This window comes from Phyllobates terribilis, unplaced genomic scaffold (genome assembly GCF_046119375.1).
Source record: "Phyllobates terribilis strain yellow unplaced genomic scaffold, ASM4611937v1 Scaffold_36__1_contigs__length_13169755, whole genome shotgun sequence".
Taxonomy (NCBI): domain Eukaryota; kingdom Metazoa; phylum Chordata; class Amphibia; order Anura; family Dendrobatidae; genus Phyllobates; species Phyllobates terribilis.
In genome coordinates this window covers 4315523-4335333 of record NW_027362796.1, presented here as the reverse complement: position 1 = coordinate 4335333, position 19811 = coordinate 4315523, and the positions used below count along the sequence as shown (strand labels likewise).

Sequence of the window (19811 nt, the reverse complement as noted above, 5' to 3'; positions counted from 1 at the left end):
AGATCTATCCAGTAAGAGAACAACACCAGAGAGATGTCCCCGTCCTCTTCTTTCACAAGACTGTAAACAAGAAGATCCCAGTGTTCCTCAGGATCATCAGGTAGATGAAGAGAAGGTGTCATGAAATCTCCCCTATGATGTATAGATGTCTGTGAAGGTCTTGTGCTCAATTTTGTTTTATCCCCCAGTATTACATGTTTTATACTTGTGAAATGAGAATGGTGGAGATGGCAGGATTAGAGCTGATCATGGATGTGACTTCTTCATCTGTCTGTGACTTTTACAATATTTGTTTCAGGGTGAAGATCTGACCCATATTAATACTACAGAGACATATGTGAGGGGTGATGAGCGGTGTAAGGAGGAGATTCCTACATATGACTACCCAGGTGAGTAGTGACCACTAAATGCAGAGAAGTCACAGATTCTTCTCAGTCACCGGCTGTGGCTGCTTTAATGGTGGTGTAGACCGGCCGTATCACAATCGTGTGATCACCATTTTGCCGCTAGACCACAACATTCTCCTCCATCCGAAAATGTTCAAATTACTTTGTGAATTGGGAAAGCCCTTTTCTAGAGAACTTACAACCTGGAGGATCCACCTACCCCCTGGGATTAGGAGACGCTGTCCGTTACCTGCCCAGATCTGTAAACTACAAAGTCAAATGACAGCGTACGTAGAATGTGCTGACAAGTTAGAAAATCACTTGAAGAAAAACATTATGATGGGCCGTAAGAGAAAGTGGAGGGTAATGATGCTGTTGGCTTCCTAGAACCCTGATATCTTATTGGATGAATCTACCTTCTCTCCCTTCTGTGTTGCTGAATGTCCTCATATGGTCCCTACAAGACCAGGTCCAGTCTTTCTGGCCAAACTTCACTTTTATTATCAACAACATTAAATGTGCAGTGAGGCCAAGTGTGAATTTCTGTACAATAACAACAGAGTTTCCCTTTATCTTGACTTTTCAAACCAATTAACTTCAAACAGGATCGTGATAAACTACATAAAAACATTACACCTGCGCCATGATATATCTCTAAGCTGTGCTTGGCTGAAGACTGTAATATACATATATTCACACCTGCAGAAGATGTGTTGGCTCGAGCCCTGGTTTCATGGATTCACTCCACATCATAAATTCCATGTTTTCAATCCTAAGGAATTCAGATTACTGCACAATCTCTCCTGAAATGGGGAGCTGTCACGAAAACACCAATTGGTCAGACCTTGCAGCTCTCTGGCGCCCCCTTATCCTGCTGGTCAAACACGGTATTGACCGAGGATAAGCACGGGCGCAGCTGCTCTAATTTATGTCGACTATTGCGGCACGTGATGTGACAGGACGTATATATACCACCAGTTCCTTCCAGGAACGTACAGTGCTGGCCAAAAGTATTGGCACCCCTGCAATTCTGTCAGATAATACTCAGTTTCTTCCTGAAAATGATTGCAATCACAAATTCTTTGGTATTATTCTCTTCATTTAATTTGTCTTCAATGAAAAAAACACAAAAAGAATTGTCCTAAAGCCAAATTGGATATAATTCCACACCAAACCTAAAAAACGGGGTGGACAAAAGTATTGGCACCATTTGAAAAATCATGTGATGCTTCTCTAATTCGTGTAATTAACAGCACCTGTAACTTACCTGTGGCACCTAACAGGTGTTGGCAATAACTAAATCACACTTGCAGCCAGTTAACATGGATTAAAGTTGACTCAACCTCTGTCCTGTGTCCTTGTGTGTACCACATTGAGCATGGAGAAAAGAAAGAAGACCAAACAACTGTCTGAGGACTTGAGAAACCAAATTGTGAGGAAGCATGAGCAATCTCAAGGCTACAAGTCCATCTCCAGAGACCTGAATGTTCCTGTGTCTTCCGTGCGCAGTGTCATCAAGAAGTATAAAGCCCATGGCACTGTGGCTAACCTCCCTAGATGTGGACGGAAAAGAAAAATTGACGAGAGATTTCAACGCAATATTGTGCGGATGGTGGATAAAGAACCTCGACTAACATCCAAACAAGTTCAAGCTGCCCTGCAGTCCAAGGGTACAACAGTGTCAACCCGTACTATCCGTCGGCGTCTGAATGAAAAAGGACTGTATGGTAGGATACCCAGGAAGACCCCACTTCTTACCCCGAGACATAAAAGAGCCAGGCTGGAGTTTGCCAAAACTTACCTGAGAAAGCCTAAAACGTTTTGGAAGAATGTTCTCTGGTCAGATGAGACAAAAGTAGAGCTTTTTGGGAAAAAGCATCAACATAGAGTGTACAGGAAAAAAAAAGAGGCATTCAAAGAAAAGAACACGGTCCCTACAGTCAAACATGGCCGAGGTTCTCTGATGTTTTGGGGTTGCTTTGCTGCCTCTGCCACTGGACTGCTTGACCGTGTGCATGGCATTATGAAGTCTGAAGACTACCAACAAATTTTGCAGCATAATGTACAGTGCCTACAAGTAGTATTCAACCCCCTGCAGATTTAGCTGGTTGACACATGCGGAATTAACTTGGCATTGTGACATTTGTACTGTAGATCAGCCTGGAAGTGGGAAATGCACTGCAGCAAATTTTTTTTTTTTTTTTTTAAAACGTAAAAAGTTAATTCAGAGTGTCATTTATTATTCAACCCCTCAAACCACAAGAATTCTGTTTGGTCCCCCTAAAGTATTAAGAAGTAGTTCAGGCACCAAGAATAATGAGCTTCACATGTGTGGATTAAAGATCTCTTTTGCCAGCCTTTTCTGACTATTTAAGACCCTCCCCAAACTTGTGAACAGCACTCAGACATGGTCAATATGGGAAAGACAAAGGAGCATTCCAAGGCCATCAGAGACAAGATCGTGGAGGGTCACAAGGCTGGCAAGGGGTACAAAACCCTTTCCAAGGAGTTGGGCCTACCTGTCTCCACTGTTGGGAGCATCATCCGTAAGTGGAAGGATTATGGAACTACTGTTAGCCTTCCACGGCCAGGACAGCCTTTGAAAGTGTCCTCCCGTGCCGAGGCCAGGCTTGTCCGAAGAGTCAAGGCTAACCCAAGGACAACAAGGAAGGAGCTCCGGGAAGATCTCATGGCAGTGGGGACATTGGTTTCAGTCAATACCATAAGTAACGTACTCCACCGCAATGGTCTCCGTTCCAGACGAGCCCGTAAGGTACCTTTACTTTCAAAGCGACATGTCAAGGCTCGTCTACAGTTTGCTCATGATCACTTGGAGGACTCTGAGACAGACTGGTTCAAGGTTCTATGGTCTGATGAGACCAAGATCGAGATCTTTGGTGCCAACCACACACGTGACGTTTGGAGACTGGATGGCACTGCATACGACCCCAAGAATACCATCCCTACAGTCAAGCATGGTGGTGGCAGCATCATGCTGTGGGGCTGTTTCTCTGCCAAGGGGCCTGGCCATCTGGTCCGCATCCATGGGAAGATGGATAGCACGGCCTACCTGGAGATTTTGGCCAAGAACCTCCGCTCCTCCATCAAAGATCTTAAGATGGGTCGTAATTTCATCTTCCAACAAGACAACGACCCAAAGCACACAGCCAAGAAAACCAAGGCCTGGTTCAATAGGGAAAAAGTCAAGATGTTGGAGTGGCCTAGTCAGTCTCCTGACCTTAACCCAATTGAAAACTTGTGGAAGGAGCTCAAGAATAAAGTCCACATGAGACACCCAAAGAACCTAGATAACTTGGAGAAGATCTGCATGGAGGAGTGGGCCAAGATAACTCCACAGACCTGTGCCGGCCTGATCAGGTCTTATAAAAGACGATTATTTGCTGTAATTGCAAACAAGGGTTATTCCACAAAATATTAAACATAGGGGTTGTATAATAATTGACCCACACTTTTATGTTTAAAATTTAATAAAATTCAACTGAGCAACATAACTTTTTGGTTTGTAAGATTTATGCTTCTGTTCATAAAACCTACTCTCGTTTGCAGTTTGAAGGCTCTAACTTATTTGCATCTTATCAAACCAGCTAAATCTGCAGGGGGTTGAATACTACTTGTAGGCACTGTAGGGCCCAGTGTGAGAAAGCTCACCTCAGAGGTCATGGGTCTTTCAGCAGGACAATGACCCAAAACACACTTCCAAAAGCACTATAAAATGGTTTGAGAGAAAGCAATGGAGACTTCTAAGGTGGCCAGCAATGAGTCCAGACCTGAATCCCATAGAACACCTGTGGAGAGATCTCAAAATGGCAGTTTGGAGAAGGCACCCTTCAAATATCAGGGACCTGGAGCAGTTTGCCAAAGAAGAATGGTCTACAATTCCAGCAGAGCATTGTAAGAAACTCATTGATGGTTACCGGAAGCGGTTGTTCGCAGTTATTTTGGCTAAAGGTTGTGCAACCAAGTATTAGGCTGAGGGTGCCAATACTTTTGTCCGGCCCTTTTTTGGAGTTTTGTGTCAAATGATCAATGATTTGATTTTTGCTTCATTCTCTTTTGTGTTTTTTCCTTGCAAGCAAATTAAATGAAGAGAATAATACCAAAGAATTTGTGATTGCAATAATTTTCAGGAAGAAACTGAGTATTATCTGACAGAATTGCAGGGGTGCTAATACTTTTGGCCAGCACTGTATATATACCTCCGACCAGCCGCCCTCAAACCACAATATCACATAAATACTGGTATACTGCCACCACCGATCGCTTAACAGGTGGATTGGGTACCCGTTAGGTAATGTGAATTAGCGGGTGAGGAACGTGTTTGCTCGACATAGGACAAGAAGAACGAAGCTGGTAAATAATAATGATTTACTCCCAAAAGTGGGCAGTGTTTACAAAAGATATACAAGATATTATAAAAGAGACAATGTACATATATGAATAAACAGTTATTAAAATAAAAGGGATAAGTAATAGCAAAACCTGTGCCACGTGGTGATGGTCTCAGATTCTGTGGGGGGGACGGCTCCCCGGAAATTAGATGTGATTCTTCCACGCAGCGTGGTGTGCATGCGTCTGACATCCCGGGGCAAGAATGACTTAAAAAATGGCCGTTCTGGTTTTTAGTAAAGGGGCCAAAACATTAGGAGACACCCATGGTGCTTACCTCACACGGGGACTCGGCTTTGTGAACCCACCCAGCTGCAGAAGACCTAAAACTCCTTCAGATTTCATATCTTGGTGTGGGGGGGGGGTCCCACATCCAAGATGGAGACATCATGTTTGCTGTCACCACTATTCATGAAGATGGATATCAAATATGAAATCTCTATGATGCTCAGAAGCTCAGAACCCATTTCCCGGGCTTCCGGTGGTCTCCTCGTCACGAAAACCACACCATCACAATTGGAAAAAGATGACCATCTCAAAAATGTGCTCCCTGTGTTTCTGACAGTCATGTGCATGATTAAAATCGACATTAAACATTTGTGCAGCTAAACAATAGGATTGGAGGGAAAAATCCAGGGTATACCAGTGCTTGCTCTGGGCTGAGGCTTTATGACGCTCATAAAAATTCCTGAGGTTTGGGGGAAAAGCAACAGTGAGTTCTATGTAAAACTCTTACAAATGGACAGGGGGGTGGAGATTTGAGACAGCTCTCATTTTTTAAAACTATGACCAAAAATACATTTTGCCTGACAGGAGCACTAATACTTTCTCTACTCTTCTCATCAGGACTCATAGTAGATCCAATGGTCCACCATAAATGACTGCAATTCCGGTTTAGTGTTGTAGTTCTCCCCTGATACATATATTGTTGTTGGGGATGTAACATATCTTTTATTCTGTCTTTTTTTACAGGTTCATTTTGTATGATAGTTTGAGTGTGGTGGAATCGGCCTGACTCACTTATGTGACTCTGTAACTCCCTCGTTGTCTTTAAAAGAAGGTCTCCATTATGTCTTCCCAATGCCCGAGGTCTAAATTTAAGACACCTCAGCTCTGCACTATTATAAAAAGTTCTCTTTAAATGTCTAATATTTCTTCTTGAAACTCCTCTGACAGAAAATATTGGCCCTTATCATAGTTTAGATTACGAAGAGCCACCGAGCCCCATACTCCAATTACCACAGAAAGGTTTCACCACTAGTTACTCGTTTTTAACTGATGGAGACTATTGAGTTTGATCATTTCAGTAGATGTGTTATTGTCTATAGTCACAGTTTTTGACTCAAGTGATCCTCTAATTTAACCTCTTCCTGCAGCCAGTTTTGTGTTCCTAGTCAGGCTCCATTTTCAAATCAGACGTGTGTCACTTTATGTGGTGATAACTTTGTAATTCTTCACAAAGGATAATAGGAAACAAATGGACCTTACAAATTATATTCCAACTTCTCTTGAATTTGACAATACCCTATATACAGCTGTACACTACTGTCTGGGCACATGGCAGGTTAAGAAGGGAAGGAGCGACATTTAGCTATTGTATTGCTGATCTTGCTGGAATAGTTTTCAGACACAATGTATTGGGGGCGCTGTTCATGGTCACCTGACAGCTCAAAAGATGGCCACCACTAACAGGCTTGGTGCTATATAATCCATTTTCCAGATCCCAGGGACTGCCTTGCTTATCCCCAGAGGAGATGGAACACACCATTTAAAGAAGCCTTAATATAATAAAATGACAGAAAACCAGAGCAGTAGAAATCACCATAAAGTAGCTTCATTTTGAAAATTATAACCCTCAGTGAATTAATCTATAGGAGAAGTGAATATTTTGACTCCACAATCACTTTCCAGAAATTAGCACGCAGTGGATGTTGAAGGGTGAAAATTACACATTTGCCATTTTATTACCCAACACATAGTGCCCAGATTGTGCTCTAGGAGACGCACACCGTAAATTAAGTGGGTTCTTCTCACTATAATAATGCCAAATACATGGTTGCTAAATATTGTTTAGGCACACTTCAAGGCTCAGAAGGAAGGGGGAGACCGGATTTTGCTGCATTGGTTTATGGATGAGTAGAAGTTTTTATTGGTATCATTTTTGCCTACATAACATTTTTTGATGGCTTCTTATTCCATATTTTGGAGACAGAATGAACAAACAGTTGAACACTACGCTCTACTGGTTCATTCTGTGAGGTTTTCACTTTTCACTGTCATTCTGTCAATAACTTGCCATTTCTACAGACATTTAAGTAGAAATGTTCAAAAATGTAAATTCAAGGATATTTCATTCAAAATTATTAATTGTTTTTTTTCTTGGCAGATGACTGTACCTGGAGATCAGAGAGACCGGAGATTTTTAAATCGGATGATCTTGAGATCTTACAGGATACAATTGAAGTTTATGCCATTTCTCCAGATATCCCATCTTCCCTTCAAAGCAAAGATCTGTCATCTAAGCCTATGGAACAGATCCTGTCTTCTGATTCATTACCGACTATGAAGGAAAAAAATCAAAATAAAAAAATAAGCATTAAAAAACGAACTGCTCCTAAAGGAAAGAGGTCATTTTCACTTTCAGAAAATGGAAATAGTTTTACCCTCGAAAAGTCTATTCTTAAACATCAAAAAATACACACAGCGGATAATAGATTGTTTTGTTCCAAATGTGGCCGAAGTTTTAACCAGAAATCAGTTTTTGTTGCGCACCAGCGAACTCACATAGCGGAGAAGCCTTTTTCATGTTCAGAATGTGGGAAATGTTTTAACCGGAAATCACTTCTTAATATCCACAAGAGAACTCACACGGGGGAGAAGCCTTTTTCATGTTCGGAATGTGGGAAATGTTTTAACTGGAAATCAGCTTTTGTTAGACACCAGAGAACTCACAGTAAGGAGAAGCCTTTTTCCTGTTCAGAATGTGGGAAATATTTCAACCAGAAATCACTTCTTAATATCCACAAGAGAACTCACACGGGGGAGAAGCCTTTTTCATGTTCAGAATGTGGCAAATGTTTTAACCAGAAATCAGATTTGATTAAGCACCAGAGAACCCACACAGGGGAGAAGCCTTTTTCATGTTCAGAATGTGGGAAATGTTTTAACCAGAAATCCACTTTGGTTAGTCACCAGAGAGCTCACACAGGAGAGAAGCCTTTTTCGTGTTCAGAATGTGGGAAATGTTTTAACCAGAAATCAGCTTTGGTTAATCACCAGAGAACTCACACAGGGGAGAAGCCTTTTTCATGTTCTGAATGTGGGAAAAGTTTTAACCAGAAATCAGCTTTGGATAGACACATGAGAACTCACACAGGGGAGAAGCCTTTTTCCTAATCTTTTTTTTTAATCCAATACATTTTTATAGATATTTTTTTATTAGTTTTTTTTTTTTACAAACCAAGAAACCAGTACATACAGTAATAAAATAACATACCATAGGATGACATACATGCATCTCTCCTATATATCCTTTCAGCTTGCCCATTACCGTCTGATAACTTGCAGTCACTATATCTTACAATTAACATTCCACATTCTTGAAATTTCTTATATAACCATACTATTGTATTAAACATTATGATCCTATACACTTATAGGTGTGCTATATTACTGTTAAATATGAATTATGGATATTCATTTTTTAATCTGAATTCTATATAGATCAGCCTCGAGCTAGGTTTTGCTGACAAGACATTCAGGCTATTCTTGTCTTTTTAGCTCAGTGTAAGTTAGTGCCATAAGCAGAACAACAGGTGCTGTGAGGGGCCAATATAACCCACACAGGGTGGGGGTCTCGGGGTCTCTTTTCCATTCTACATTACATGGCTCAGTCCTAGGATCTAAGAGCTGAAGAGACAGCTGATATGTAGGCCCTGACACACGTGCTGGACACAGACAGACGCAACCTACCATTCAGGATCCCAGGAAAAGATAGGTGAATCTCAACTAATAGGCTAATTATGGACAAATGGAAAATCACTTTGTAACTATTTCACCTATTTTATGTAACTGCTGGAATTATTCTTTTTAATGGACAACCCAAGAATAAATAATATATTCTTTGAACAATCGCATCTGATAAACAGTCCTATCTATATATAAATATACAAAAATAATTATATTTAACATTTTGGCGAGCCCCCAGTCCTGAGTTTTTTTGTGCTTTCAAGTGGCTTCCTTCTCCTTGAACAAGGTGGGGGAGAGGAGGAAAGCTTTTGCTGAACACCTGTTGTCCAAGTGTCGGGAAATCCACTAACTTTGTCACAAGAATCAGAAATAACCTACAGATGATTGAGGACTGATATATTCTCCAGATGGATTGACAGGCACCAGAAGTACTACAAGGATCAGAAGTACACTGATGACCAAACCCCAGTGTAAAGGAGAATCTGAGAAATCTGAAGTTAAGGAAAAATATGGATATTATTTCTTCTTTTCTAAGCAAAGTAAACTAAAATTAAAGGCTACTGACGAGACTGACTTAGAAGTTTTGTGGCTTAGCTTATGCGCAGAATGTGAAATGGAGAATTTAAAATTAGATTCTAAGCTGGTGTCCTTTTATAGAGACAAAGAGAAGTTGAAAAATATTTTACAATTGGTTGACATTTCACAAACTTGTGTCAGAAAAGTCAAAGCATGACTCTGTAATAGTGTAAAGGATACTAATGATGTTACTGATTCTGACTGTAATGTGGAAATTGAACAGGATAACAGCTACTGAAGGTGACCGTCTGGTGACAAAGAGACTGACATGGGAACGGACAAAAGAGAAACTGACATATTAAGTGATGTAGGAGGAGACATGATAATTGACTCAAGTGATGTAGGAGGAGCTTATGTACAAAGACCATTAAAACTAGAAGAAAACTTAAAAGCTACACAGGCCCAATTCCAAATTAAAGTTAGGAAAAATTTGTTAAAATTATAAAAAATCATGCCAAAATCCATGTCTGTACAGGGTGGGCCATTTATATGGATACACCTAAATAAAATGGGAATGGTTGGTGATATTAGCTTCCGGTTTGTGGCATATTAATATATGGGAGGGGGAAAACTTTTCCAGATGGGTGGTGACCATGGCGGCCATTTTGAAGTCTGCCATTTTGGATCCAACTTTATTTTTTCCATGGGAAGAGGGTCATGTGACACATCAAACTTATTGACAATTTCATAAGAAAAACAATGGTGTGCTTGGTTTTAACGTAACTCTATTCTTTCATGAGTTTTTTACAAGTTTCTCTTTGTTTACAGCCATTGATATGTCACAGAGGTTAACACTTGAGGAGTGGATAGAAATTGTGTTGATGTCTGGTGAACGCGCAGTACTCAGGTCATTGCAGCAGATTCAATGCAAGACACCCTATGAGACCACCCATCTCCCATGCTACAGTTACCAAACTGCTTGCCAAATTTCGTAAAACAGGTTCAGTGAACATCCCTTCAGCGGATATTAGCTACTCACAAATGGCACCCTTGCAAAATCCAGCTGCTGCAGCATCTCAACGAGGATGACCCAGATCAACGCACTGAATTTGCAGAATGGGCAAAACAAAAATTGGAACAGCATCCTCAGTTTACACAGAACATTATATTCAGTGATGAGGCAAACTTTTTGTGAATGGTGAAGTTAACAAACAAAACCACCGCTATTGGTCTGACACTAACCCACAGTGGATAGATCCCTCCAAGACTGTTGGAACACAAAAAATGATAGTATGGTGTGGTATATGGGGTACAAAGATAGTGGGGCCATTCTTCATCAATGGAAACCTCAATGCCACTGGATAGCTGAAATTGCTACATGATGATGTGTTGCTTTCTTTATACACTGAAGATGGCACGTTCCCTGAGTTTTTCCACCAAGATGGTGCCACCACCACATTATGGGTGTCAGGTCCAAGCATTCCTACATGAACAGTTTCCTGGAAAGTGGATTGGTCATCATGGGCCAGTTGAATGGCCACCAAGGTCTCCTGATCTGACCCCCTTAGACTTTTATCTTTGGGGTCATCTGAAGGCAATTGTCTATGCTGTGAAGATATGAGATGTGCAGCATCTGAAACAACTGATACTGGATGCCTGTGCTAGCATTTCTTCTGGGGTGTTGCTATCAGTGTGTCAAGAGTGGGAGAAGAGGGTTGCATTGACAATCCAACACAATGGGCAGCACTTTGAACACATTTTATAAGAGGTCATAAACTTGTAAATAACTCATGAAAGAATAAAGTTTTATGTTAAAACCAAGCTCACCATTGTTTTTCTTATGAAATTCTCAATAAGTTTAATGTCACATGACCCTCTTCCAACTGAAAAAAATAAAGTTGGATCCAAAATGGCCGACTTCAAAATGGCCACCATGGTCACCACCCATCTGGAACAGTTTTCCTCCTCTCATATATTAATGTGCCACAAACAGGAAGTTGATATAACCAACCATTCCCATTTTATTTAGGTGTATCCATATAAATGGCCCACCCTGTATATACAGTTGTGATCAAAAGTTTACATACTCCGGCAGAATTTTTCCTTTCTTGGCCTTGTTTCAGAGAATATGAATGATAACAAAAAAAACTTTTTCTCCACTCATGATTATTGGTTGGGTGAAGCCATTTATTGTCAAACTACTGTGTTTTCTCTTTTTAAATCTTAATGACAACCAAAAACATCCAAATGACCCTGATCAAAAGTTCACATACCCTGGTGATTTTGGCTTGATAACATACACGACTGTTGCTTAATGTGGTAATTATATTATGTGATTTGTTCCAACTGTTTTCATTGGCACATTTTTATTATTTTATAAAAACCTGTTCATTGTGTAGCTATGCAGTGATAAAGAACGCAAGTGAGCGTTCGAAACGCGTCTTGCTCCCCTTCCCTGTCTATGCAACCTTTGTAATTTTTGCAAGTTTTTAATGGATGAAAAATAAAGAAAGAATTATTTTACCAGACTCTGGAACAACTATCCCTTTTTTTAGCATATTCTGGTGTGGAATCACCTGGTTCCGTGCAAGCTAGATTATAAGTATTGGGTGAGCTGGCTTTCCTTTTACTATATGTGAATTCCTATTTTCAGTTGGTGTAACTTAAAGCTTGTAAGCCGAGTAGAGAGAATTTCCAAGACATTTCTATCTTTGCAAGTAAAGGAAATAGTTATATGTATGTGGGGAATATTCAAAGAAATATAAAGATATTAAATTTAATAGTTTACAATGCTCATTGATAATTAGGATATAATAATTTTGTGTTAAAAACATATGTATTCATACCTTTGCATGTTGAATGTATGGTTTGAATAGATCTAGGACAGAGTGAAATGACAGATGAGTACATGAGCAGCTGCAAAATCCCCCCCCCCAAAAAAAAGTTTTTATGTGAAGTAATAGAAATACATTTCATTCTGAGAATATTATGATACATAATTAAGTATTATCCACATTATATATATATATATATATATATATATATATATATATATATATATATATATATATATATAATCTTTAGTAATTATTATTTCTTGATTTAGTTTATAGTGGATAAGTGCAAGCACACATCAAAATGATTTATAAAGGAAATTTACATTTAGAATAATTTAGAATAATTTTCCACATTATAATTTTATAGTATTCAAGGTTAATATTTTTTAATGGTTACCTAGATGAGTACACACATCTTCAGACAAATATATGCTACACATTGATATGAAATGTATGCAAAATATTTATAAAATAATTATTTTTAATTTTGGTGAATTATTTTATAAAATATTTTTTGGGCATTAAGGGGGAAAATGTGTTTTTGATCCTGATTATATAATCACTTTTGATCAATACTTATTTTTCACACATTTTAATAAAGAAGAAATATTAATAAGGTACAATGGTATAACTAAGAAGGGTATTACATGCGAAGTTGCATAACTTACCGTAGTTTTCGGACTATAAGACACACCTAGGTTTTAGAGAAGGAAAATAGAAAAAAAAATGTAAGCTAAAAATGTGGTCACGATGCACTGTTAAGGGAGAGTGGGTCTGCTGCTGACACTGGAATAGGGGCAATGTCCCCCAATTCTGATAATATCCCCCATCCTGGTAGATATGCCCCCCCCTTCCTATTATACGTGGCTCCCATCCCCATCTTGATGTGCATGGCACCCCTCCATCCTGGTATGCATGGCACCCCTCATCCATATCCTGGTATGCATGGCACCCCTCATCCCTATCCTGGTATGCATGGCACCCCTCATCCCTATCCTGGTATGCATGGCACCCATCATCCCTATCCTTGTATGCATGGCACCCCTCATCCCTATCCTGGTATGCATGGCACACCTCATCCTTATCCTGGTATGCATGGCCCCCTCATTCTTATCCTGGTATGCATGGCACCCCTAATCCCTATCCTGGTATGTATGGCCCCCTCATCCTTATCCTAGTATGCATGGTCCCCCTAATCCCCATCAGGCTGCACATAAAAAATAAACACTCCTACTCACCTTTCTTCTCTTTCCTCCAGCGCTGCATCCTGTCTGCCCGCACTGATCTCAACATGTGACGTCATGCGCGGCTCACAAGGAGAGATCAGCTGCCGGAAGTCACTGCTCCCCACGTCGGGACTGTGTGCGTGGGGAGCAGTGACTTAAAGCTCCTTAATAGCCGGCACACAGCGTAGTCGCAGTTCATGCTCCTTAATAGCGGCACACAGTGTATCAGCAGCTCGGCTCCTGCTGCGGCCGGGCGATCGCGTGTGCCCACTGTTAAAGAGCATGAATATTCACCCCCTCTCCATGCCCATCAATATTTGATAAAGTAATGTCTAGTACAAGAATATTGCTTCATTAAATATAATGATATGGTTCCACTAAAAGAAAATATTTCAATTTTTTGAGTAAATACAAGTCATTCATTCATTCATATATTTATTCATTTTGGTTCAAGAGTATACATTCTTTGGTATTACTGGTTTAATCAATATCTCTAGTTAATAAAGATATAAACACTTGTTACATCAAAACACACTGACACCTATGGGTTGGAAAAGGAGGTAATTACACCTATGATATGAAAAAATGTTCTATCACATGAAGAACCTGATTAATAATTATTTTCTATTATTGTTTTATTATTCCAAACATCATTGATATTAATATTTTGAAAATAATTAGATGAATATTACTGATTGCTATGGTATGCTGTGATATTATAGGTTAGGAAATTGCCAGATTTGGTATTAGATTAGGGAATGAAGACTTCAATCAAAATACTGCAATTATTAATTTTATCTTAATAAAGACTTTCCATATTTCTAAATCTAAAGAGATTCTCAAAAGTTACAAGAAGAAACAGACGCTATCCAGAAGTATCAGAAGGTAAAATTGCTGAATGCTGAGTGATGATAGATGTGTCAATTCAATACATTCACACCACTGACCACCAGGATTACAGAGGACGATGATCCTAAATGAACTGTGTTGTGTTCAAGTTTTCATCAAGTTCCAGTGGTTTCTTATCTAGTGTTGAGCATTCCGATACTGAAATATCGGGTATCGGCCGATATTCGCGGTATCGGAATTCCGATACTTAATTCCGATACTTTTAGCATATCGTATACCGGAATGCAATGAGCCAGTTTCATTTTATTCAGCCAATGAGGATCCTAAGAAGTGTGGGCACATCCTGTTAGGCATGTAGGCATGTTGACTAATGGCATGGCTGTGATTGGCTGCTGAAATGATGTCATGATGCACTATAAAAGCCTCCGCCGCCATTTTGAGCTCACTCTGCTGTGAATTCAGTTAGGCATAGGACGCTGTTGTTCTGAGGGACAGTTTTAGCTACCTATCTGCTCTATTCTGCTTTACCCAAGCTACTTTATAAATCGCTGTGCCTTGCAGCGCTAGTGCACAGTTCTCTGTGCTGTTCACCGCTGTCTGCAAGGTCTGTGTGTGTGAGTGCAGCTCACGCTGTAGTGTGTGCTTCAGCCACGTCTGGTTGTAGTGCGCTCAGCGTGTGTCACTGCCTCATACATTGTCCTTTTTTGCTAATTGATCATTTTTCCTGATTTCTCCTATTAGTGTGGTGGTTCCATCCGTATTCAGCTAAATTAGTTCCAAACACACTATATAGGAGTAGATAGAGAATTTTTTTTTGTCTTGCAGCGCTAGTGCACAGTGCTCTGCATCTGCACTGTTCACGCCTGTCTGCAAGGTCTCTGTGTGTGAGTGCAGCTCACGCTGTAGTGTGTGCTTCAGCCACGTCTGGTTGTAGTGCGCTCAGCGTGTGTCACTGCCTCATAAATTGTCCTTTTTTGCTAATTGATCATTTTTCCTGATTTCTCCTATTAGTGTGGTGGTTCCATCCGTATTCAGCTAAATTGGTTCCAAACACACTATATAGGAGTAGATAGAGGAGCCTTTCTGCAGCATTGTGCCGTGCAGCCCCAGCCAGATTAGTATTAGCCTATTTTTTGTAGCCTCATCTATTGCATTGTAGGTTACCTTCCTGCATTGTAATAGCTACAAATAGTTTGTGATACTATCGGTATTACATCTTTGGGCACATCCAGTGTCTTTTTGTGACAAAAAAATCCTAAATAAAGTTCACCAAACACTCCACTTTACAGTTGTGTAGGCCACATTAGCTCATATTAAAGTCTAGTCCACACTTTATAAAATTAGTGTTTCTTATACCTGTTAGCAGCTGTTCAGGAATAAGCACACTAAGCCCTTAGTACTTTTCTGCCTATCTTTATCAGTCGACCAAGATGAAGAAGGCAGGGAGTAAGGCTTGTGGGCGTGGAGTTTCTGCAGGGAGAGGACGTGAGGATTCTGTGCCTGCAGGGAGAGGACGTGGGGATTCTGTGCCTGCCGCGGGCACCAGTGACTCAGCATCCCCCAGTTTTACCAGGGAACAGTCCTTTATGCGCAGCTTTGTAGGAGCTAGCCGTACCCCACTGCTGCGGGAGGACCAAATTGAAGCTGTTGTTGGATGGATGGCAGCTAACACATCGACTTCAATTAGTTCCAGATCCTCTCAGGTCCTGAGCACTGAAGAGCACCCATCTGTCTCTTCACCACCTGCCAAACTGCCCAGGCAGTCAGAGAGCCCTGGACAGGAGCCATCTCTACTTCTGTTCTCTGAATCTCTTGGCTTGGAAAGAGGGGGCCAGCCAAGCAGAATTCGAGAATTTGAAGAAGAGATAGTATGCAGTGATGTGCAACCGTTTTGTCTCTCTGAATCTGAAGAGGCGGGTGGGCCAGTGCCTATAGTCAGCAGCACACCTCAGTACGCATCTGATGATGAGACTCAGGTGCCACTTTCTGGTGCGTACTGTGCTGTCGAGACTACCCAGGAGAAGCAGTTGTTTGAAAAGGGTGGTGTAGATGATGAGGTCCTTGACCCATCATGGCATGAGGGACAGGAAGGTGGTGGGAGCAGCTCTGAGGAAGAGATTCCCCGAATGGCCCAAAAAGGAGGTAGAGGGAGGGGGCAGACTTGGTTCCCTGTAGCCTCCACTTCGGCACCCATTAGGAGCATGGCACTTCCAAAATCCAAAGCGGGCGCTCCCAAGACTTGCAGTGCCTGGTCCTTTTTTGACACAGTTGCAGATGACATTTGCTTTGTCAAATGCAAGCTGTGTAATCAGAAGGTGAAAAGAGGGAAAAGTGTCAGCAACCTCAATAACACAAATATGTGGAAACATGTGCGGACCAAGCACGTGGTGGAGTTACAAAAACACACTGAAGACCTAGGCCAACCAACAGCGCCACCTACCACCTCTTCAGCTCGTGTTGTAGCCTCTTCCTCCAGCTCACACACAGCTGGTTCGGCTTCCTCACAGGATCACCATGGAAGAACCTCTGGCACTGTTGTACAGAGACACAGTGTAATTCCACCCACAGCACCACTTTCCCTGTCATCCTCACACTCCCAGGCCAGTCTACATCCATCGTTAGCACAGGCACGGGAGAAAAGGCGCCCATACTTTGCAAACCACCCCCGAGCACAGGCTCTGAATGCTGGCATTGCTAAACTACTGGCCCTTGAAATGCTATCATTCAGGCTGGTGGAGACTGACACCTTCCGTAACTTAATGGCATTGGCAGTCCCACAATACAACGTGCCCAGCCGCTTTTATTTCAGCAGGCAAGTCGTCCCTGCCCTGCAACAGCATGTGGAGGGAAAAATTAAACATGCGCTACAAAACGCCGTCAGTAGCAAGGTCCACCTGACCACCGATGCGTGGACCAGTAAGCATGGACAGGGACGATACCTTTCCCTCACTGCCCATTGGGTAAATGTTGTGGAGCCGGGTACAGATCTTGAGAGTGGCGTTGTACGTGTTCTGCCAACTCCAAGGATTGCAGGAATCCAGTCTGTACACATTGACTCCTCCTCATACTCCAGTTCCTCTGAATCAGCGCTGCAGGAGCCGTCACGGTCTACTTCCACATCGACCCGTGAACGGTTACCTGTTATGATGACCGATATGAGCACAGCCGTGGCCAAACGTCAACAGGCCGTATTAAAATTAATTTCTTTCGGGAATCGAAGCCACACAGCGCAGGAGCTCTGGAATGCCATCAAGCAGCAGAGCGACGTGTGGTTTGTGCCAGCGAATCTCCAGCCAGGCATGGTACTGTGTGACAATGGCCAAAATCTGGTGGCAGCTCTGGGCCTAGGCAACCTCACTCACATCCCATGTCTGGCACATGTGCTCAACTTGGTCGTGCAGAGTATTTTGAGGGACTATCCGGATCTTGATGCACTGCTTCACAAGGTCCGCATAGAGTGCGCTCACTTGCGGCGTTCCAGCAACGCAAGATCGCGCATTACAGCTCTGCAGCGCCGATTACGTCTTCCGGAACATCGCATCATATGTGACCTACCCACCAGGTGGAATTCAACGTTACATATGTTGGAGAGGTTGTGTGAGCAGCAGGCAGCAGTAATGGAGTACCAGCTGCAGCAGGCGCAAACAAGTCGCAGTGCGCGCCGTTCACACTTCACCACCACTGAGTGGGCCTCTATGAAGGACATTTGCCACGTTTTGCGTGCCTTCGATTATTCCATGCGGATGGCGAGTGCAGATGATGCACTAGTCAGCATGACTATCCCCCTTATCTGCCTGCTTGAAAAAACACTGCAAGCACTAAGGGACGAGGTTTTGGAAGAGGTGGAGGATGAGGAGTCACAAATGCCATCTGCTTCTGCACAGTCTGCGCAACGTAGTTCCTCACAAAGGCCTAGGCAGGGGACACTTTGTGAGGAGGATGAGGAGGAGTCAATGGAGGAGGAAGACATCTGTCCAGAGGAGGGAGGTACACAATGCTCTAGTAGTCAGTATCTAGAGCGAGGGTGGGGTGATGCAGAGCAGGCAGAGATCACGCCTCAAGCAGGGGACAGCGTTTCTTGGCTAGTTGGCAGTCTGCAGCACATGGTTGATTTCATGCTGCAGTGCCTGAGAAACGACCACCGCATCGCCCACATTCTCAACACGGCTGATTATTGTGTGTCCATCCTCCTAGATCCTCGCTACCGGGACAACTTACAAAGCCTCATAACACCGTTGAACCGGGAGCGTAAAATGCGGGAGTACCAAGACGCACTGGTGCATTCCATCATGTTCTCCATTCCAACCGAGAGCAGTGCTGCTAGTGCTTTACAAAGCAGCTCAGTGCGTCGAGGCAGTGGAGGACGCTCTGCACAAAGAGGGAGCAGAAGCAGCGCCTCAGCACAAGGCAAGACCAGTATGGCCCAAGTGTGGCAAAGTTTTGTGTCCCCGCCGCCACAAATGTCTACACCATCACAGACGGCTCCAGTCAGCAGGAGGCAACGTTTCCGTCAGATGGTGACAGACTACATGTCTTGCCCTCTCAGTGTACTCCCAGACGGCTCTGCCCCCTTCAAGTTTTGGGTCTCTAAGCTGGATACATGGCCAGAGCTTAGCCAGTATGCATTGGAGGTGCTAGCTTGCCCTGCTGCTAGTGTATAATCGGAACGCGTCTTTAGTGCCGCAGGTGGTGTACTAACAGACCGTCGCATGCGACTATCCTCCGATAACGTTGACTGGCTTACTTTTCTGAAAATGAACAAGGCCTGGATCTCGCATGAATTTGCCAGTTCTCTTCCGGAATAAATAATTGGTTGGCAACAGTATCCAGGTCTCCTGTTGTGTTCATGTTTCTACCACCTGAACTGTAATCCCTGAGCGACAACACCGCTAGTTGCTGCTCAGAAGTGCCGTCTGCACAGTCAACGCTTGCTGCCGTGTTATTGGGGTTCAGTAATGTCAGCTGATCCCCAACTGTGTGTCCGATAAATTCTCCTGCTCTGTCCACATCCACTGTACTACAGATTTAAAACTTGCTCCAATTACACCTCTGGCTCCTCTGCTTTTAGTATTTACCCTGGGCTCCAACACCGCTAGTTGCTGCTCAGAAGTGCTGTCTGCACAGTCAACACTTGCTGCCGTGTTATTGGGGTTCAGTAACGTCAGCTGTTCCCCTGCTGTGCGTACGTCAATTTCTCCTGCTCTGTCCACATTCACACTACTACAGATTTTAAAGTTGCTCTAATTACACCTCTGGCTCCTCTGTTTTCAGTATTATCCCTGAGCTCCAACACCGCCAGTTGGCGCTCAGAAGTGCCGTCTGCACAGTTAACACTGGCTGCCGTGTTATTGGGGTTCAGTAACGTCAGCTGTTCCCCTGCTGTGCGTACGTCAATTTCTTCTGCTCTGTCCACATTCACACTACTACAGATTTTAAAGTTGCTCCAATTACACCTCTGGCTCCTCTGTTTTCAGCATTATCCCTGAGCTCCAACACCGCCAGTTGGCGCTCAGAAGTGCCGTCTGCACAGTCAACACTGGCTGCCGTGTTATTGGGGTTCAGTAACGTCAGCTGTTCCCCTGCTGTGCGTATGTCAATTTCTCCTGCTCTGTCCACATTCA

General features: G+C 42.5%; 1 protein-coding gene across 1 annotated transcript in view; it reads left to right on the top strand.

Moving 5' to 3' along the window:
* Positions 1 to 11107, top strand: part of LOC141182797 (uncharacterized) — a 40925-nt gene extending 29818 nt beyond the window's left edge. Inside the window, exons 6-8 of the mRNA XM_073660909.1 lie at positions 3 to 100; positions 299 to 389; positions 7180 to 11107. Coding sequence (XP_073517010.1) covers positions 3 to 100; positions 299 to 389; positions 7180 to 8189 — 1199 coding nt within the window. The 3' untranslated portion in view covers positions 8190 to 11107. The remainder of the gene's footprint in view (positions 1 to 2; positions 101 to 298; positions 390 to 7179) is intronic.
* Positions 11108 to 19811: the final 8704 nt, after the last annotated feature.